The sequence below is a fragment of the Salvelinus sp. IW2-2015 genome, linkage group LG7 (genome assembly GCF_002910315.2).
Source record: "Salvelinus sp. IW2-2015 linkage group LG7, ASM291031v2, whole genome shotgun sequence".
Taxonomy (NCBI): domain Eukaryota; kingdom Metazoa; phylum Chordata; class Actinopteri; order Salmoniformes; family Salmonidae; genus Salvelinus; species Salvelinus sp. IW2-2015.
In genome coordinates, this window is record NC_036847.1 from 24,455,075 (window position 1) to 24,474,889 (window position 19,815).

General features: G+C 41.0%; 2 protein-coding genes across 3 annotated transcripts; both read left to right on the plus strand.

Moving 5' to 3' along the window:
• The first annotated feature begins 1,293 nt into the window (after positions 1-1,293).
• LOC111966671 (sodium/potassium-transporting ATPase subunit beta-1-interacting protein 3-like) lies at positions 1,294-7,907 on the plus strand. The gene is made up of 6 exons (XM_023991539.2): positions 1,294-1,555; positions 2,498-2,635; positions 3,927-4,007; positions 4,175-4,372; positions 4,930-4,987; positions 6,056-7,907. Exons 1-6 carry the CDS (start codon positions 1,502-1,504, stop codon positions 6,064-6,066), a joined length of 540 nt encoding a protein of 179 aa, XP_023847307.1. The 5' UTR covers positions 1,294-1,501; the 3' UTR covers positions 6,067-7,907.
• Positions 7,908-9,425: 1,518 nt separating this feature from the next.
• On the plus strand, positions 9,426-16,596 carry LOC111966654 (YTH domain-containing family protein 1). Of its 2 annotated transcripts, none has more exons than XM_023991509.3 (6): positions 9,426-9,791; positions 10,277-10,301; positions 12,540-12,634; positions 12,977-14,599; positions 14,854-14,898; positions 15,066-16,596. In XM_023991509.3, exons 1-6 carry the CDS (start codon positions 9,765-9,767, stop codon positions 15,093-15,095), a joined length of 1,845 nt encoding a protein of 614 aa, XP_023847277.1. In that variant the 5' UTR covers positions 9,426-9,764; the 3' UTR covers positions 15,096-16,596. The 2 variants fall into 2 exon arrangements, with proteins under 2 accessions (XP_023847277.1, XP_023847278.1); XM_023991510.2 differs by having other exon boundaries at positions 12,555-12,634.
• Positions 16,597-19,815: the final 3,219 nt, after the last annotated feature.

Consider the following 19,815-nt stretch of genomic DNA (forward strand, 5'->3'; position numbering starts at 1 on the left):
AATATCTAAGTCATCATACAGATGTGGACGCCTGTGCTGAAATAGATGACCATGTGTAAACCAGCTGCGGAAAAAGTACCCAATTGTCATACTTGAGTAAAAGTAAAGATACCTTAATAGAAAATGACTCAAGTAAAAGTGAAAGTTACCCAGTAAAATAATACTTGAGTAAAAGTCTAAAAGTATTTGGTTTTGAATATACTTAAGTATCAAAAGGAAAAGTACGAATAATTACAAATTCCTTATATTAAGCAAACCAGACGGCTAAATGTTCTTGTTTTGAAAATGTATGGATAGCCAGGGGCACACTTCAACACTCCAACATATTTTTCAAACAAATAATTTGTGTTTAGTGAATCCGCCAGATCAGAGGCATTAGGGATTCACCCGGGATGTCCTCTTGATAAGTGTGTGAATTGGACCATTTTCTGTCCCCCTGAGCATTTAAAATGTAACGAGTACTTTTGAGTGTAAGAGAAAATGTATGGAGTAAAAATTTCATTATTTTCTTTAGGAATGTAGTGGAGTAAAAGTAAAACTTTTCAAAAATATAAATAGTAAAGTAAAGTACAGATACCCCAAAAAACTACTTAAGTACTACTTTAAAGTATTTTTACTTCAGTACTTTACACCACTGGTGTAGACTACTAATAAATGTGTAATACTAATGTGGTGAGTGGTATTGATTTGTAATCACCAAGGATGGCTAAAAAAAGGTTGGTTGGTCAGGCTAATGTGGTATACATCACTGGATTAAAACGAATAGGCCTATTATTCCGGAGCCTATTTTACTGTGTCACAGGTCACTAGAAGCTGGAGCATAAAATAAAAGCCATATGAAAAAGTGTGCCCTCATCACTGATTCCAACCCGGCCTATTGAGTGCAGCTGTCCTTCAGCATCAACCAAACACACGCACAATGACGTGCGCAGGTTTCCCTGTGCTCCGGTTTCCCTGTTTGGTTTATAGACTACATGAGTTTGACTTCCATTTCTAGTAGGCGTCTACTTCCACGGTCCACAATGTGTGAACCAGTGGGTTCCTCTAGGCCTACGGAATGTTTGTAAGTGACCACAGATGAGGGTTGCGTGAAAGTTAACAATTTGGGGGGTAAGAATGGACCAATATATGTTTGTCCTGTATTTGAGAAAATATCACGGAGACCATTTTGTCTGGGTCTACTCAACGTGTATTGTCCCTTACACCAGCACCACCACATGCTGGCGTTTTACACTAGTAGTCCAAGCGTTCTTAGCGCCACACCTACCGAAGCATTGGAGTAGGGCTATTACTATGCCCCCTACCCTCCCCCTCGTTGTAACACAGACCTTACGTGTTTTTCATCTCGGCCAGTTTAATTCCACCTCCGCAAACCACAACACGTCCCCGCACCAGAGAGCTTGTTTGGATATAGGACTATTCAATTTGCCCCTCTGAATTTATTAAAAGTCATATTGCGGTTTCGATTCGCGTATTTGAAACCTGTTTACGCAGAGAGATAATGGGGTGCTGTTCAGGACGATGTATGCTGATCTTCTTCTGCACTCTCCAATTGGTGAGATCATTATTCTGTGATGATGCTATCTACTGTATACATACTTTCAAAACACACCTGCTACCATTGCCTTGCTTTACTTCTTCTCTTGAATGATTACTGCCACTTCCGCTGGCTGATGTTGTTGAAATTGTATACTGATATTGATAATATTTTCAGAATGAGGAAAGGAAGTAGGCAAATTTTACAATTTTAGATATAAACATTTGTACATTATAGCTAGTTCCCACGACTCACGAACCCCAAGTCAAAGAGTCTTAACATTTCCATATCCAACTAAATTGAATAAAAATATGTTGTAGTAAAATGATGTAGCCTAATAGTTGGACACATAGCCTATATTTGTGTTCTGAGAAAAACATATGTAAGTTCTATTAATATAATATAAATATTATGGGTCAATCAAACATCAGTTAATATACATTTTTATCTAGCTAAGATTTTTGTATTCATGCTAATTTATTGTGTGTTTTAGAGTACAACATKTTCATGTTTATCTTGCTAGTATGAGTTGCCGATGGGGAAAGGGAGCCAACCCCCACTCTGTCTGAACCTCAGACTTTGTCCCTGCTCTTTCTTCCCACCCTGCCCCCCTTTTGAGTGATGGAGAAGGGCGACCTCAGAGGACAGAACTCATATCCCTGCTCTTCCCCTCTCCATGCAACATGCTTTGTCCCCCGTGGCTCAGTTACCTTGACAACCCAGAGAGAGCAGTCAGCATGGGAAAAAATGAGTCTAGTGAATGCTTTGTAGGAGAGATGACCGTTTAACACCACCATCCATCAATTCAGAACCAACTGTTTAGATGAGAATTTCTGGAGAGTCTGGAAGCAGTGAGTGGATGACTTGATAAGATGCTTCCTCATGCATAATTCACGTCATAGAGATTCTTAACCCACCATCTCTTTCTGCCCCTCCTACTCTCTCCCTTTCACATCCCAGATGACAGCATTGGAGAGGCAGGCTTTTGACTTCCTTGGGTACCAGTGGGCTCCCATCATGGTCAACTTCCTGCAAATAATCATGGTTATCCTCGGCCTCTTTGGCACCATTCAGTACAGACCACGCTATGTTGTTCTAGTAAGTCACATCTAGGCCACACTACTTTTGTGTTAATCTGCCCCCACCTTGTAATCAACATGGATAATTCAATGAAATGTGTCAATTCTTCATAGAGAATGGAACTGTGTTGAAGGCAAAGCCATTTGTATAACTATTGTGGAATAGYGTTGGCCACTGTTTCAATTCTGTCTTGTATAGTGATTTGCCGCCATATAAATAGATACACATTACAGTGCATTCGGAAAGTATTCAGTCCTTTTGACTTTTTCCACATTTTGTTACCTTACAGGCTTATTCTAAAATGGATTAAATATTTTTTTCTCCCTCATCAATCTACACACAATACTCCATAATGAAAAAGTAAAAACTCTTTACAATTTTTTGTTGAACCACACTCATGCGTTGTCTTGGCTGTGTGCTTAGTGTCGTTGTCCTGTTGGAAGGTGAACCTTCACCCCAGTCTGAGTTCCTGAGCGCTCTGGAGTAGGTTTTCATCAAGGATCTCTCTGCACTTTGCTCCTTTCATCTTTCCCTCGATCCTGACTAATCTCTCAGTCCCTGCCACTGAAAAACATCCCCACAGCATGATGCTGTCACCACCATGCTTCACCGTAGGAATGGTGCCAGATTTCCTCCAGACGTGATGCTTGGCATTCAGGCCAAAGAGTTCAATCTTGCTTTCATCAGACCAGAGAATCGTGTTTCTCATGGTCGGATAGGTGCATTTTGTCAAACTCAAAGCGGGCTGTCAGGTGCCTTTTGCTGAGGAGTGGCTTCCGTCTGGCCACTCTACCATAAAGGCCTGATTGGTGGAATGCTGCAGAGATGGTTTTCCTTCTGGAAGGTTCTCCCATCTCCACAGAGGAACTCTGTGCCTCGAAACAATCCTGTCTCGGAGCTCTACGGACAATTCCTTTGACCTCATGGCTTGGTTTTTGCTGTGGCATGCACTGTCAACTGTGGGACCTTATATAGACAGGTGTGTGCCTTTTCAAATCATGTCCAATCAATTGAATTTTCCACTGGTGGACTCCAATCAAGTTGTAGAAACATCTCAAGGATTGTCAATGGCAACAGGGTGMACCTGAGCTCAATTTTGAGTGTCATAGCAAAGGGTCTGGTTACTTAAATAAATAAGGTATTTCTGTTTCTAAAAACCTGTGTAGATTGATGAGGACATTTTTTTTTAAATCAATTTTAGAATAAGGCTGTAACGTAACAAAATGTGGAAAAAGTCAAGGGGTCTGAATACTTTCCGAATGTACTGTATGTGTCTAAAATGCTCATCAAATATATGTTCATCCCTCAGTACCTGCTGTGGACATTACTATGGGTGGCATGGAATGTCTTTGTGAGCTGTCTCTACTTGGACCTGGGAGGCCTTTCCAAGGTATTGGTCACTAATATTCAGACCCACTATCAACTAGCCTAATATTTTTGCCACACCTTGAATTGTGTGTTCTTTTGGCATTGAATCAATCAGTCTCTTTTTTGCCAAAAACAATTATATACCATAAACATGTTATCATGAACAACCCATATGCTGTGTCACTACAGGAGAGCGACCTGCTTTCTCTGGGTGTATCCTCACACCGTTCATGGTGGAAAGACAACAGTCCAGGCTGTGATGACAGGGACCTTCCTGCCACTAGATGGCAGAGTCTGGAGAGCCCAGAACTAATCTCTGCTCTGGGATGCTGGCTGGAATATCAATACATAGAGGTCCTACACTGCATCGTACAAATCCTAATCTCTGTGAGTTCTCTCTCTCAGGAGAGATGAAAAAACCTGTAACATTATAAAATGTTAAACATTTCTCACCAGAATTCAACTGTCAACACTCCCCAGAGTTCACCCAGAATATGTATTTTGTAACACTCTCACTGAAACACCCAAATGGATCCACAATGACATTCTATTCATTCACAATTCTGACAGATTCCAGTGTAACTACATCTAAATCGCATTGAGAACAGACCACAGATGTAGAGAGCAAGGGTAAGGCAAGAGGAAGAGGAAGAGAGGAAGCAGAGTAGGGCTGGAAGGAAGGTGAGGAAGAAAAAGAGAGTCCATCAGCATGTCAGTGGGAGTTCCGTGGCAGGTGCTTGAAGGAGCTGAAAAGCTGATGATGAGAAGAGGCTGTCATTTCCAGAGCCAGGTTCCCAGAGCTGCTGCCTTGCTGTCTCTGTCTGTCCACCTCCCCACCCATTTCTCTCCCTCTCCCTCTCAGAAATAAATTCAGAACGTATCTATGCTTTGTTCTTCATTGTAATGTAATGTTGAACTTGTGGTCTCTGTGTTTGTGCCTACAGTTCTTGGGATTTGCCTACGCCTGCTATGTGGTCAGCACCTTCACAGAGGAGGACAGCTGTATGTGAATTTTCAAAGTGCATTTTACACGTGGTCACAACAAACAGGAAAACACACAAACTAGAACAGATACTAAAGCATTAAGTCACAGGCACATAAATGTAATACTGTCAATGCCTCTTTTTTTCCTTCCCCCCCACTTTTTAGTTATTGTAATAATTTATACCCTTTTAATTATGAGTTGGTTCAAACTGTCTAGAGGTTAAAAGAGAAGATTCCATAGAAAAAGTACATTGATCAAGTTAGTGTTGCATCATTATATATTTATTCATATAATTCTGTTAAAAAAATATATTTTTCAGTTAATTTCATTGGTGGGGTTAATTTAACCAATAAAGCCCGAGGGGGTGGGATATATGGCCAATATACCACGGCTAAGGGCTGTTCTTAAGCACGACGCAACGTGGAGTGCCTGGATACAGCCCTTAGCCGTGGTCTATTGGCAAAATACCACAAACCCCTGAGGTGCCTTATTGCTATTATAAACTGGTTACCAACATAATTAGAGCAGTACAACAACATTTTTGTTATACCTGTGGTATACGGTCTGATATACCATGGCTTTCAGCCAATCAGCATTCAGGGCTCGAACCACCCAGTTTATAATATCCACCTAAACCATCGCAGTTGTACTTACAGTGTTCAGAATTGGGCTGTATGTACCATTACTTTCTCAGGGGGAACAAAATCATACATATTCGGCACACACAGTGTCGTTCCAGACCATACAAACGTGCGTGTGTGTCTGTGGGGGTGCGTTGGCACATATTTGATATTGTAGTACACTCTTAGAAAAAAGGGTTCCAAAAGGGTTCTTCATCTGTCCCCATAGGAGAACCCTTTAGGGTTCCAGATAGAACCCTCTGTGGAATGGGTTCTACATTTTACCCGAAAAGGGTTCTACCTGGAACCRAAAGGGTTACTCAAAGGGTTGTCCTATAGGGACAACCGAATAACCTTTTTACCGTAGGTACTAGGTAGCACCTTCTTTTCTAAGTGTATTCAATATGTTTCTGTGTGAGACTGTGCAGTTACCTTATTATCTCGCCATCATGTTTTGTTTTACAGACTATAAGTAAAGGTTGCAAGTGGGTTGAAAATGACTGACAGGCAAGGAGGGCAGAAGAGGTACAAGAGAGTGGGATATATCCAGTCAGTGAAACAGAAGACATTCCCACAATGCTCACAAAATATAATTCCTCTGCCTACCAGCACTCTTAATGCATACTAGAGTAAACCAGCATGAGTTCTCTGTTTAATGCAATGATGGTCAATACTAGCTTAATCCCAGATCTGCAAAGGTGGAAAGAGTACCGAAATATTTATATACTTACTTGAGTAAGTAGAAGCACTGTTAGTTTAATGACATTTTATTCAAGTAGATGTCAAATTACTGGTGTAAAAAAACTACTCAAGTAAAAGTAAAAAAGTAGCTCATTTAAAATAAAATTAAAGTAAGTAAAAATAAAGAAGTGACTTTTCAAATAAAAACATTGACTTGATACTTAGCTAATTTCGCTAAGGTTACCTGAAAGTTGTTACACATGATCTTTTCCATGAATTACATTTAAAAAGAAAGAGAGGAAATGAATGTTCAGTGCAAGGAACTAGGAACTAAGTTCAGTGCAACAAGGCACATCTGCATGTAAAAAAAACTAAGGATTTGTCAAAATAATACTATTAATATTAGAAAATAAAGCAAACATTTAAAGTGTATTTATGATTTTAAAAAGCAATACAAAATAAAGTGCCTAAACAATAAAGTTGACAGACTTCAATATACTTCAGACTCCAGAAATAAACATGTCTAATCCTACACCCATTCATCACCCCTTCGTTACTTGTTACTCACTCACTCACCTACTCAAGTAGAAGTACTGTTTCTTATATAACATTTTACTCAAGTAGAAGTAAAATTACTGACTTTGAAAAAATACCAAAAAAAGTACAAGTACTTGGAAAAGCTACTCAATTATAGTAATGAGAGTAGTTGTAATTAGTTACTTTACACCTCTGCAGATCTGTTTGTGTTTTTGCCTGCTCCATTGTCATTGTCAAGTTGTTTGGCATTACTATTCCTAGTTGGCAAGAGAGCAGAAACAGACTGGCACCCAGGCTAGGTCAAAACAGGTACACTCAAAACACTACTGATACTTCTGACATAACATGTATCAGTGTACAGGAAATAGTATTTGTTGTATTATGACATAATGGCACTCTGTAAAAATAAGCATTTATGCAAACAGTTGAATATGGACTGAATCATATAATTGTGTGTCCTACATTGATGTTAATGAGAGATTTGCACGAAAATTACAGTCACGTGCAAATTATCAAAGTTATGTCTACAGATTTCAATTTAGGATTTGGACCTACACTACCGTTCAAAAGTTTGGGGTCACTTAGAAATGTCCTTGTTTTTGAAAGAAAAGCCATTTTTGCATCCATTAAAATAACATCAAATTGATCAGAAGTACAGTGTAGACATTGTTAATGTTGTAAATGACTATTGTAGCTGGAAACTGCAGTTTTTTTGGGGGAATATCTACATAGGCGTACAGAGGCCCATTATCAGCAACCATCACTCCTGTGTTCCAATGGCACGTTGGAACACAGTTTTTAAAAGGCTAATTGATCATTAGAAAACCCTTTTGCAATTAGATATTCCATAAAAATCTGCCATTTCCAGCTACAATAGCCATTTACAACATTAACAATATCCACACTGTATTTCTGATAAATGTGATGTTATTTTAATGGACAAAAACAATGACATTTCTAAGTGACCCCAAACTTTTGAACGGTAGTGTATGTGAAGGCGTCTGTCCTGTGTGTCCGTCTGTGTGTGCTCTTCTCTGTGTGTGTGTGTGTGTGTGTGTGTGTGTGTGTGTGTGTGTGTGTGTGTGTGTGTGTGTGTGTGTGTGTGGTGTGTGTGTGTGTGTGTGTGTGTGTGTTGTGTTGTGATGTGTTGTGACAGTACAGTACAGTACAGTACAGTACAGTACAGTACAGTAGTTCATACATGAGAATGTACTGATTCCAGGCACCAGAGGAAAATAAAGACATTTAGTAAATAATCTTCAATATTGTGATAGAAATAAGTTAACGTCAGTGGTTCATGTAAAAATCAAAAATCTTAAAGATATAGTCAGGAAGCATCTCCTAGGCCTACCTCTGAATTTCTTCTGAATGTAGATGTCACTGCTGGAAAAAAGTTCTGAATGTATCTTTAAGTGGATTTTGTTGAAATAAACAGCACTTGTCTTTTAGCTAATGTGTGCAATGTGTTTTGTTAGTGTCATATTACTAATTTACTTTCCTTACTACTGATAAAAATCATATTTTTTTTATATTTTACAAGATAGGTCAGTTTAGAACAAATTCTTATTCTCACTGACGGCCTAGGAACAGTGGGTTAACTGCCTTGTTCAGGGGCAGAACGACAGATTTTTACCTTGCCAGCTCAGGGATTCGATCTTGCAAACTTTCGGTTTGGCTACCTGCCGCTAACCACTAGGCTACCAACCCAATGTTAATCATTGAGTTGGTCAGTGAGTATCACTCAATATTATTCAATATTTGCTCAAATCTTTTCAACTCAGAGTCCAGTCCATCAAATCAGAATATGATATAAGTATTTCAGGGCTGTAGTGTACTCAGAGCCTATGATACAGTATCTCTATTAAGCACTTACAACAAAGTGTTTGTCGGTCAATTAGAGAAACACAACAGAATAATTGCMTAATTTTAAAAGTGTGAAAGGAAACAACTCACTAAATTGCTTCACTGCACTGTTTCACACTTTGTCTCATAGTACTTTAAAAAAATATTTTTGTGTTTAACCTTTATTTAACCAGGAAAAGCCCATTGAGACCCAGAGTCTCTTTTTCAAGGGAGACCTGGCCAAGAAGGCAGCAACAATCAATACATTACATAATTAAAACATACAACAATACAATACAACATGATTCTGCCTAAAAGAAGCATTTACAATCCTCTGTAACAGTCTTCTATCAACATTTTAAATTCATTCAATGGCACTAACATATCTAGATGAAGCCTGGATTGTAGACTATCCCATGCCTTTGGTGCACACGTAAGCCTACTCAAGTGACTTGCAGTCGTCAAGATAATATCGTAATGTATATCTAAATTGCAATAGAGTTATTTCTCTAGCACGTTTTTATTTGATAATCAAAGCTTTACCTTGAATATAGTAGATTGAGCCCCAAATAATTCTGCCCGTTTCTGGACGTTCCCCATCACTCTTCCGTTCGATTGGTTAGCGCGCTGGCTCGTCATCGCGGCAGAAGGTTAAAATCACAGTCGATATTGAAACGCGACTACCGCGGTGCTCCCATTGAAGATGATTTACTTCCGACGTTTGGTTCTTTGACGCACCGCGCCTGTTGTGCCGCTGACGTCAATCCCCTTCATTTAGACCCCGGATGAACCTGCCAGTGGGGGAAGTGAATAGGGCCATCAAAGCACAGTAAATGAAATTTGGTGGAGGGGGGGAAGCTCAAATAAACTCTTAACAGTGGACCCTTCGGAACAGCTCCAAATTGGATTTAAGTAAACGCATGGGGACTGGCAGAATTGAACAGTGGAGCTAGCTTGCTACTGACTGTAACGTAGTATCTAGAATTTAAAAAACGTGCTTTTAGCAAGCTAGCTAACGTTACTCTACTGGGATCCGAAGAAAACGTAGTTTTTGAGAGAACAGACGTCTAATTGAAAGGCTTCTACACAAATCCAGTGGCTTGCTTCATGAATTATGTCTGCAACAAGTATTGACCCTCAGGTAGGCAGGCTGTATTTGCCGGGAAGATATCCATTCAGCGTCAAGAAGGCCTTTAAATTTGATAAAAGGGGTTATGCGTCCAATCCATCCTTGTTTCCATTGCTGAGAGATGCGATGCTACCAACTAGCTAGCTAACGTTTACTCAAATGGAGTAATGGTTAGGTAGTTAGCATTTAGCAATGTGGTTTGCTAAAAGTCTGCATTTCCGATTATTGTTAGGAAAACTTTAATCTGTTGCAAAAGTGGTTAACCAGCGCTAGCAAGTCGTTTTCAGAATTAACGACGCCCAATATTATGTTAACTAACCCCTTTCATATGTGCTAACGCTATGTCAAAGATTGAGCCTTATATCTGTAGTTAGCTAGCCAGCTAATGTAGCTAAGCGAACTTCTAATTTTCAGTGCGCGTGTATTTTTGGGTAGAAAGTAGAATGCTAAAATGTTTTTTTATTTTTTACATTTAAACCAATTACACGGGACTGAAGAATTCAAAAGGACAAGACGCTAAAGGTAAGAGCACTGTAGCTAACGTTATAGTAGCTTTGCTAGACGATGACTGCTCAGCCGGTGGCGGGTCGCGAGCACAGACATGAGTTGCCAACAATGCACCTGCGGTGTAAATACAATACTGGATCTTGCAATACAGTAACATTGGTCAAAGATGAAGTCAAGTCGTGCTAGGGCAGGGGTTCCCAAACCTTTTTGGCCTGCTACCCTATTTTGATATAAATACAAAAAATCGCGACCCCACCATGTAAAAAGGTGATGTAATCAATGGACCATGTTTACCTTTTTAATTGGGGCTATGACAGTCTTACAAATCAGTCTGACAGTGCATTTTACAGTATTTTAATTTGAAAGAAGTATGGTTTTAAGTGACTGAAATGCATCAAACATATTGGGAAATTCAGAAGATCATCAGGCAGTTTTATTATCATCTGTGTAGGAAAGATCATAATTTATGTWMTCTTATTTATTCCCTCAATCCACRCACAATACCCCATAATGACAAAGCAAAACCAGTATTTTAGGCATTTTTGCAACAAAAACCCTGGAATTATCACATTTACATAAGTATTCACACCCTTTACTCAATACTTTGTTGAAGCACCTTTTGGCAGCGATTACATCCTCATGTCTTATTGGGTATGACGCTACAAGCTTGGCACACCTGTATTTGGGGAGTTTSTCCCATTCTTCTCTGCAGATCCTCTCAAGCTCTGTCAGGTTTGATGGGGAGTGTCGCTGGTTCAAGTCTGGGCTTAGGCTGGGCCACTCAAGGACATTCAGAGACTTGTCCCAAAGTCACTCCTGCTTTGTCTTGGCTGTGTGCTTAGTGTCGTTGTCCTTGTGGAAGGTAAACCTTCGCCCCAGTCTGAGGTCCTGAGTGGTCTGGAGCAGGTTTTCATCAAGGATCTCTATGTACATTTCCCCGTCAATCTTACGCTCGATTCGTACTAGTCTCCCAGCCCCCCCCCGCAAAAAAATATCCCCCCCAGCATGATACAGCCATCACCATGCTTCACTGTAGGGATGGTGGCAGGTTTCCTCCACATGTGACGCTTGGCATTCAGGCCAAAGAGTTCAATCTTGATTTCATCAGACCAGAGAATTTGTTTCTCATGGTCTGGGAGTTTTTAGTTGCCTTTTCTGGCCACTCTACTATAAAGGCCTAATTGGTGGAGTGCTGCAGAGATGGTTGTCCTTCTGGAAGGTTCTACCATCTCCACAGAGGAACTCTGGAGCTCTGTCAGAGTGACCATCGGGTTCTTGGTCACCTCCCTGACCAAGACCCTTCTCGCCCGATGGGTCAGTTTGGCTGGGCGGCCAGCTGTAGAAAGAGTTTTGGTGGTTCCAAACTTCCATTTAAGAATGGAAGTGGCCACTGTGTTCTTGGGGACCTTCAATACTGCAGAATTTTTTTGGGGTACCCTTCCCCAGATCTGTGCCTCGACACAATCCTGTCTCGGAACTCTACAGACAATTCCTTCGACCATATGGCTTGGTTTTTGCTCTGACATGCACTGTCAACTGTGGGACCTTACATAGACAGGTGTGTGTCTTTCCAAATCATGTCCAATCAATTGAATTTACCACAGGTGAACTCCAATCAAGTTGTAGAAATATCTCAAGGATGATCAATGGAAAAAGGATGCACCTGAGCTTAATATAGAGTCTCATAGCAAAGGTCTGAATACTTATGTAAAAAAGCTATTTCTGTTTTTTTATGTATATATTGCAAACATTTCTAAAAAACGGTTTTCGCTTTGTCATTATAGGGGTATTGTGTAGATTGGGGGGGGGGAAATGATTTAATCAATTTTAGAATAAGCCTGTAACATAACAAAATGTGGAAAAAGTCAAGGGGTCTTAATACTTTCTGAATGCACTGCAGCTGCTACCGGAGGTTTACTGAAGTAACCCCGGTTATATGACCCAAGTATAATTTTCTCTCGCAAATAGTCTAGCTAACGGTCAACACACCAGATTCTTTGACATGATTTCAGTGATGCCTTGTTATGCAAGTGTTGCAGTACTACAGAACAACATTGCTAACATCAGATTTCTATGGTCTTCTCGGGCAGGCATACAATAATCATGTCTTGTTTTTTGGTGAATTAAGGAGGGAGACTTGTGTGTTTGTCTGTATTGTTAAGTACGCATTTCACTGTTAGTCTGCACCTGTTGTTTAAGAAGCATGTGACAAATACAATTTGATTTGACAATGATAAATAACCCTACTATCAGTCTTTCCGGTTTCAGTGCAAAATGGCTCACTCCACCAGAAGGAAACTGTCCATGATAATGACTTTGAGCCCTATCTCACTGGCCAATCCAATCAGGTGAGTGACTTTTGAAATAATGGTGTGTATCTTTGTCATGATAGAATATTTTTCAACTTGGCTGYAGGGGAGGACCACAAATCAATACTGTCTCACAGGAGGATGGATGTTTTCTTGGCTACCTTGTTAGCAGATATTATTACTCCATTGACATCATTACAGATGATGTGTGATGTCTAAGTACTGCACGCATACCCTTTTAAGTCTTAAAATCAGGGTTGTTGGGGTATAAGCTAACGGTCATTGGAGTATTGGTGGTGGTAGGTCATGTTGTTGACATCTAGTTTAATGTGTCAGGATTTAAAAAACAAATTGTACTTACACTCCTTTTCTGTTTTCTAGAACAACAGCTACCAATCCATGACTGACCCTTACCTGTCCAGCTACTATGCCCCCTCCATTGGATTTCCCTACCCTCTTAGCGAGGCCCCTTGGTCCACCGGTGGCGACCCCCCTATCCCTTACCTGACTCCTTATGCGCCCCTCAGCAATGGAGACCACCACTTCATGCATGACACTGTGTTTGGCCAGCCTGGGGGGCTTGGCAGCAGCATCTACCCGCATAGATTTAACTTTTTCCCTGAGAACCCGGCCTTCTCTGCCTGGGGTACCAGTGGGTCTCAAGGCCAGCAGACTCAGAGTTCAGCCTATGGGGGCAGCTACAGCTACCCTCCCAGCTCCCTGGGGGGCACACTAGTCCCTGATGGCCAAACAGGGTTCCACAGTGACACTCTGAGCAAGGCACCAGGTATGAACAGCCTTGAACAAGGGATGCTGGGGCTGAAGATGGGTGGGGATGTGTCTGGCAGTGGCTCAGGTGTGAAGAGCGTGAGTTCTGTGATCGGCGGTAGTGGTGCTGTAGCTCAGGCTGTTGTTACAGGCAACGGTGGAACACCAATTGGCATGCCCCCTCCTAAGCCCACGTCCTGGGCCGCTATTGCCAGCAAACCAGCCAAGCCACAGCTGCTGAAGGCCAAGGCCAAGCCAGGCATGCCCATGGGGGGAGCTCTGCCACCACCGCCCATCAAACACAACATGGACATTGGGACATGGGATAACAAGGGGCCTATAAGCAAAGTGGCCCCTCCGCTGCCCCCCCACCACCAACATCAGCAGCTCCACTCTCATAGCCATGCCCACCTTCCCCACGGGCTCCCCCCTCCCCCTCAGCAGTCCATTCAATCTGCCCAGTCCCTTGTGCAGCAGATGACCATGGGCCCGCCCCCTCCACAGTCATACCAGAACCACAACATAGGCCCGCCCCCTCAGACCCGCTGGGTTGCCCCGCGCAACCGTAATCCGGGCTACGGAGGGGGCAGCATGGACAGCAGCGGTTCCTCTAGTGGCGGGGGTGTTGGGAATGGAGGGGGTGTTCCTCCAGGTTCTGGCTCAGGTCTAGAGAACCACCCTGTACTGGAGAAGCTGAGGGCTGCCCACAGCTACAACCCTAAGGAGTTTGACTGGAACCTGAAGAACGGCCGCGTGTTCATCATCAAGAGCTACTCTGAGGACGACATCCACCGCTCCATAAAGTACTCCATCTGGTGCAGCACAGAGCACGGCAACAAGCGTCTGGACTCAGCCTTTCGTGCCATCAGTGCCAAAGGCCCTGTCTATCTGCTGTTCAGTGTTAATGGGAGTGGGCACTTCTGCGGCGTGGCAGAGATGCTCTCGCCCGTGGATTATGGCACCAGTGCTGGCGTCTGGGCGCAGGACAAGTGGAAAGGCAAGTTTGACGTGGACTGGCTGTTTGTGAAGGACGTGCCCAATAGCCAGCTGAGGCACATCAGGCTGGAGAACAACGACAACAAGCCGGTGACCAACTCTAGGGACACTCAGGAGGTCCCTCTGGAGAAGGCCAAGCAAGTGCTGAAGATCATTGTGGGCTTCAAACACACCACCTCCATCTTTGATGACTTCTCCCACTATGAGAAGAGACAGGAGGAAGAGGAGGTTGTCAGAAAGGTAATCAATCATTAGTCTCCTGTTGATCGCAAAGATCCTGAACTGATCATTAATTAAGGATGGGTTTCGTCAATGTTTGTAATGATCCATAAACCAGAACAAACATCTCCTTTACATAGGGATGCAAACCTGAGTTTGTATTTCTTATTTTGTCCTATCACAGCGAAATGTCTACTGTTTTGTATTTGCTGCCATTTTATTGCGTTTTGTGCAGGAGGTGTAACCATAACGAAATTCCTCTTCTCTTTCAACAGACCTATGAGCCAATTCCAATACAGCGAGGGTCCCGACTTGATCAGGTAAAGAAACTTTTCTAAAATGTCACTTCTATTTGGCTTCTGGCCATCGACATTCTACACTGTCTCTAAGGGAATAATATACCATGGTTGTGGGGTGGAAGATTATTAATTTATTAACAGTTTTCTAATGGTAACCATTTTGTTTTTTCTTCCCCTCCCCAACCAAGGAACACCAAAACCGAAGTAAACCACAATAGAAGACTACTCCTTATAGCTTGATCAACGGTTGTACTTGGATGGACATATTGAAATTTAGATCATAAAAAAWCAAGAGGACATAAAGAAATTTCTAACTTAAATTTCTTTTTCTATTTAATTTTGATGACTTTGGCCCACATCAAACTTTGAGCCACCTTGCTCCTGGTCTGGTTCCCAGTCTACAAGTTGTGCGCACAGATCAAATTGCTTCATCATTTTTAGTGTTCTTTATTTTGTATTTTAACCCTGGTCTCCTATTTGTTATACCCCCACACGCACATCCTTAATTATGATTAACAAATATCTGCACGTCTTTAAAAAAAACATGCTGCTGATATTCAGTGACTGTTCAACTTGTGGTGTGAGTGTTGGAGAAACTTTAAGTGCTTGTATTGCTTGTTCTGATTTAGGAAGAGTGAACGTGACAACAGAATCTTGACAAATGTTTGATAACTACATGGAACAGTTTTATTTTGCATAATCAGAAGAAGTGTTCTGTTTTGCCCTTGTCCATCTGAGGGTGGTTTGTGGATGGTAGAAGATTGTCTATCCAAAAAGCTTCTGCAAATGATTGATATTATGGATAAAGTGAAAGTTTAAAAATGTATCACTTGGCTTATCACTGTTGTGACAAASTATGTGGAAGAAGAGATGTTTTCATACATTTTTTCAGAGTGGAGCCTTAACATTTCTTACTGACAACACTGTCAATTAAATGATATTTGCTCTACTGTACCTCAAGTGTGTCAGCAAAAAGATTCAAAGGAAAGATGTCTAGAACATCCCCTCAAGGGAGGTCCCTCTTTGTTTTTGATGGGGTGGAAATGCAAACATACTCAGTTCAGGTTCTTAGCCGGACAATACGATTGTCTTTTCCCTTATTTTAAATAATGTCTTTCCTTTATCATATCTTTTACAATTCTCTGTTCCCTGTCATTCCAACAATGGGGGTCCCTGTTTAAGTCATTTTGGGGACAAAATGTAGCATGTACTGCTTTTAAATTCAAGATTGGCCTGTCATTTTGTTTCTGCGCCTTGTCATTTTCATACAGAATTAAAATGTTGATATTTTTCTCTCTATAACCCTTCCACTTCATCCTCAGAAATGTTAAGCTTTAATGTACTGGCAAAGCTAATTGAGAACGCCTGAMATGTGTATCCTTATAATTAATGTTACTGATTTAATGTCAAGTGTATGAAAACCCAGAGAATGGTCTTCATGGTATCTGTGTGATTTCCTTAATTTTTGGGGGGCTTGCTGTACTGTGTATGTCCGTATGCAAGTGTGAAAGAATGAGAGGGAGTGTGATTATTGAGGGAGTCAGATTTATATAATGGTATTGGAAGTRATTCATGATAATATATGAACATTTTAAGAAAATAAATGTAGAAAACAAAGGTTTAAGTCACTCCTGAATTAAATATGCATTGTATCAAAGGTCACTATCACATTCTTAGATTTGATCATGGTCATTATTAAAGGTATACTATCTGTTGTAAGTGTTTTTGGTTTGTTCCATTGTGAGTGAAAGGTATCACGTCTGCATCTAAGTATGTTTCCCTTTGTAACCCTGTTTCCCTTTGGGGGGAAACCCGTTCTTATTCTTTTAGATAAGAGAGAGTGGTGCCTAAAGTATACTGGATGTTGACATACGGTTGAAGTCAAAAGTTTACATACACCTTAGCCAAATACATTTAAACTTAGTTTTTCACAGTTTCTGACATTAAATCCTTGTAAAAATTCCCTGTCTTGGGTAAGTTAGGATCACCACTTTATTTTAAGAAAGTGAAATGTCAGAATAATAGAGAATGATTTATTTCAGCTTTTATTTCTTTCATCACATTCCCAGTGGGTCAAGTTTACATACACTCAATTAGTATTTGGTAGCGTTGCCTTTAAATTGTTAAACTTGGGTCAAACGTTTCGGGTAGCCTACCACAAGCTTCCCACAATAAGTTGGGTGAATTAGTCCCATTCCTCCTGAAAGAGCTGGTGTAACTGAGTCAGGTTTGTAGGCCTCCTTGCTCGCACATACTTCTTCAGTTCTGCCCACAAATTTTCTATAGGATTGAGGTCRGGGCTTTGTSATGGCCACTCCAATACCTTGACTTTGTTGTCATTAAGCCATTTTGCCACTTTGGAAGTATGCTTGGGGTCATTGTCCATTTGGAAGACCCATTTGCGACCAAGCTTGAACTTCCTGACTGATGTCTTGAGATGTTGCTTCAATATATCCACATAATTTCCCTCCCTCATGATGCCATCTATTTTGTGAAGTGCACCAGTCCCTCCTGCAGCAAAGCACCCCCACAACATTTCTCCCAAGGATGAACCAGACTTGTGGAGGTCTACAATGTTTTTCTGAGGTCTAGGTTGCTAGGTCACAGTTGTAAATGAGAACTTGTTCTCAACTAGCCTACCTGGTTAAATGAAGGTGAAATTAAATAAATAAAAGGTTGATTTATTTTGATTTTCACATGATGTCATGCAAAGAGGCACTGAGTTTGAAGGTAGGCCTTGAAATACATCCACAGGCACACCTCCAATTGACTCAAATTATGTAAATTAGTTGGAAATTGTTAATTGTTGGAAAAATTACTTGTGTCATGCACAAAGTAGATGTCCTAACCGACTTGCCAAAACTATAGTTTGTTAACAAGAAATTTGTGGGGTGGTTGAAAAACGAGTTTTAATGACTCCAACCTAAGTTTATGTAAACTCCCGACTTCAACTGTATCACACCTGGGTCAAAAACATTTCTCTGCTGAAACCAATGGCATAGTCCAAACCCCAAAACGTCTTTATTATTTAACAAACAAACAGAACTGTACATAATTCACAGCACATCAAACCAAGGCTATCTGTTTACTTAAAATAGGGAGGTCAAATTTGACCTTACCTTTACCTATTTGTCCAGTGTTTCATCCCAAGAGCTCATAGTTGCAGTAGGCTAGGTTTCTCACCACTGTAGGCTAACTACGTTGATATTTGTTATTGCCTAAAAATACAATTACTTTAATGATTTGGATCGACGTTAAGGTGATTCCTCTCTTGGCATTCACCGCGTGCCTTAATTGTATTGTTATTAAATCAAGGTCTGCCGTGAACACGAAAAGCGGTAATCCAAATTTTCCCTATAAATGTACCTAGATTACAGATTAATTGATTCCCTGGAATAAGGCCAATAAACACAAGCAAGACCGTTTCCAGATCACCATTACCTCATTACCTTTTCGTCAGGAATGTAAAGTTGAATCGGATCACAAAGGCATATCTACACAACAACGTCGATATAGCATTTGGCGCACGCTGTTAAAATGTATTTGATGTAGGTATAGCCTAGAATCCTATCTCATATGGATCCACAGTGTCAGAAAAAAACACCGATCAGTGTCCATACACATTGGTCCAGTTTCAACAGGGAGCCACTATCATTCCAGAAGCATTATCAACAGAAGCATCCATTCGTTTCCATATCTGACGCACTGACTCCTATTAGCAAGTTATTTTTTCAAACAAGAACTCACTGTCAATGTACACCCTTGGATCAGAAGAATGATGTAGTAGTAGCCATAAGCCTATGAAATGTTGTCCGTATTTGGCTATAGAATAGCCTACATTTAACAGGCTAGGCCTAAAACAATGGTCCAGGCATCAGGCGTCCGCATCATCAGCACCGCTCCAGCCGTGATACCGCATAAAGCGAGAAAGGACACCGGTTGAAATACATTTGCCCTACATAGTAACCTTGATTTTCCGAAACAGTTGTCCACTTGTTTTGTTTTCACCATCTCTGAACCAATCTAGCAGGATTTCCTTATCTTCTTCCCATCCAAGACGTCTGCTTATTGAATGCAATGCTCGAGGATTAGATCGAGGAAGCTTGACGTCATGGACAGGACAGGGTCAAACTCCCCCCACCATAAACCGACCAGATTCTCATCAGCGAAATGTTTTTGAATTGAGCAGTTGACATTTTGCAGAATGGGGCATTATTGCACAATAAATCAGCCGCCCCACTAAACCTGCACAATATTTCACACTGCACAGCAGCAGTACACACAGACATCATTCAGCTTCATCACAGCAAATGAGAATTGCCTAATCATGATGATCTATTCATATTTGAGAATAGGACACACCTTGGATATTTCTGCAGTAAAGTAATGCAGAAAGAAATTTTAACCAACATACTGTTCACTTCCAGTGTTTCCATAATACATAATATCTGATTTGCAGTTGCAATTTTAGCATGTTATTTTTAGTGTGGGGGGGGGGGGGGGGGGTTGTAGATGAATGCCAGCAAAGCCACTACACAACACAACTAAACAATACAGTAATTGCATTATAACGGTGACAATTAGTGCCCACAACTGTTAGGGCCTACATAAAGCTGTCCTAACAGGAGAGCTTACTTTTCAGCTCCATGGAGTGAATCCTTACCACTGCTACACCTGGCTATCAGCGGAGCCTTGTCTGGCAGCAAAACAGTTAATTCAGCTTCATTTACAGCCATTTAAAAAAACATAGATGATATGGCTGACTTGCTTACACAAATGTGGCTTCTAGTGACAATTGAGATGTACAAACTATGGGATAAGAGACAATCCGTAATTTCGATTAAGACAATGATCGAACTCAGTCGGATATAGTCAATATAACTATTTGTTCAGCACTTTTGAAATGTACAGCGACAGAATTCAGAACATGGACCGTTC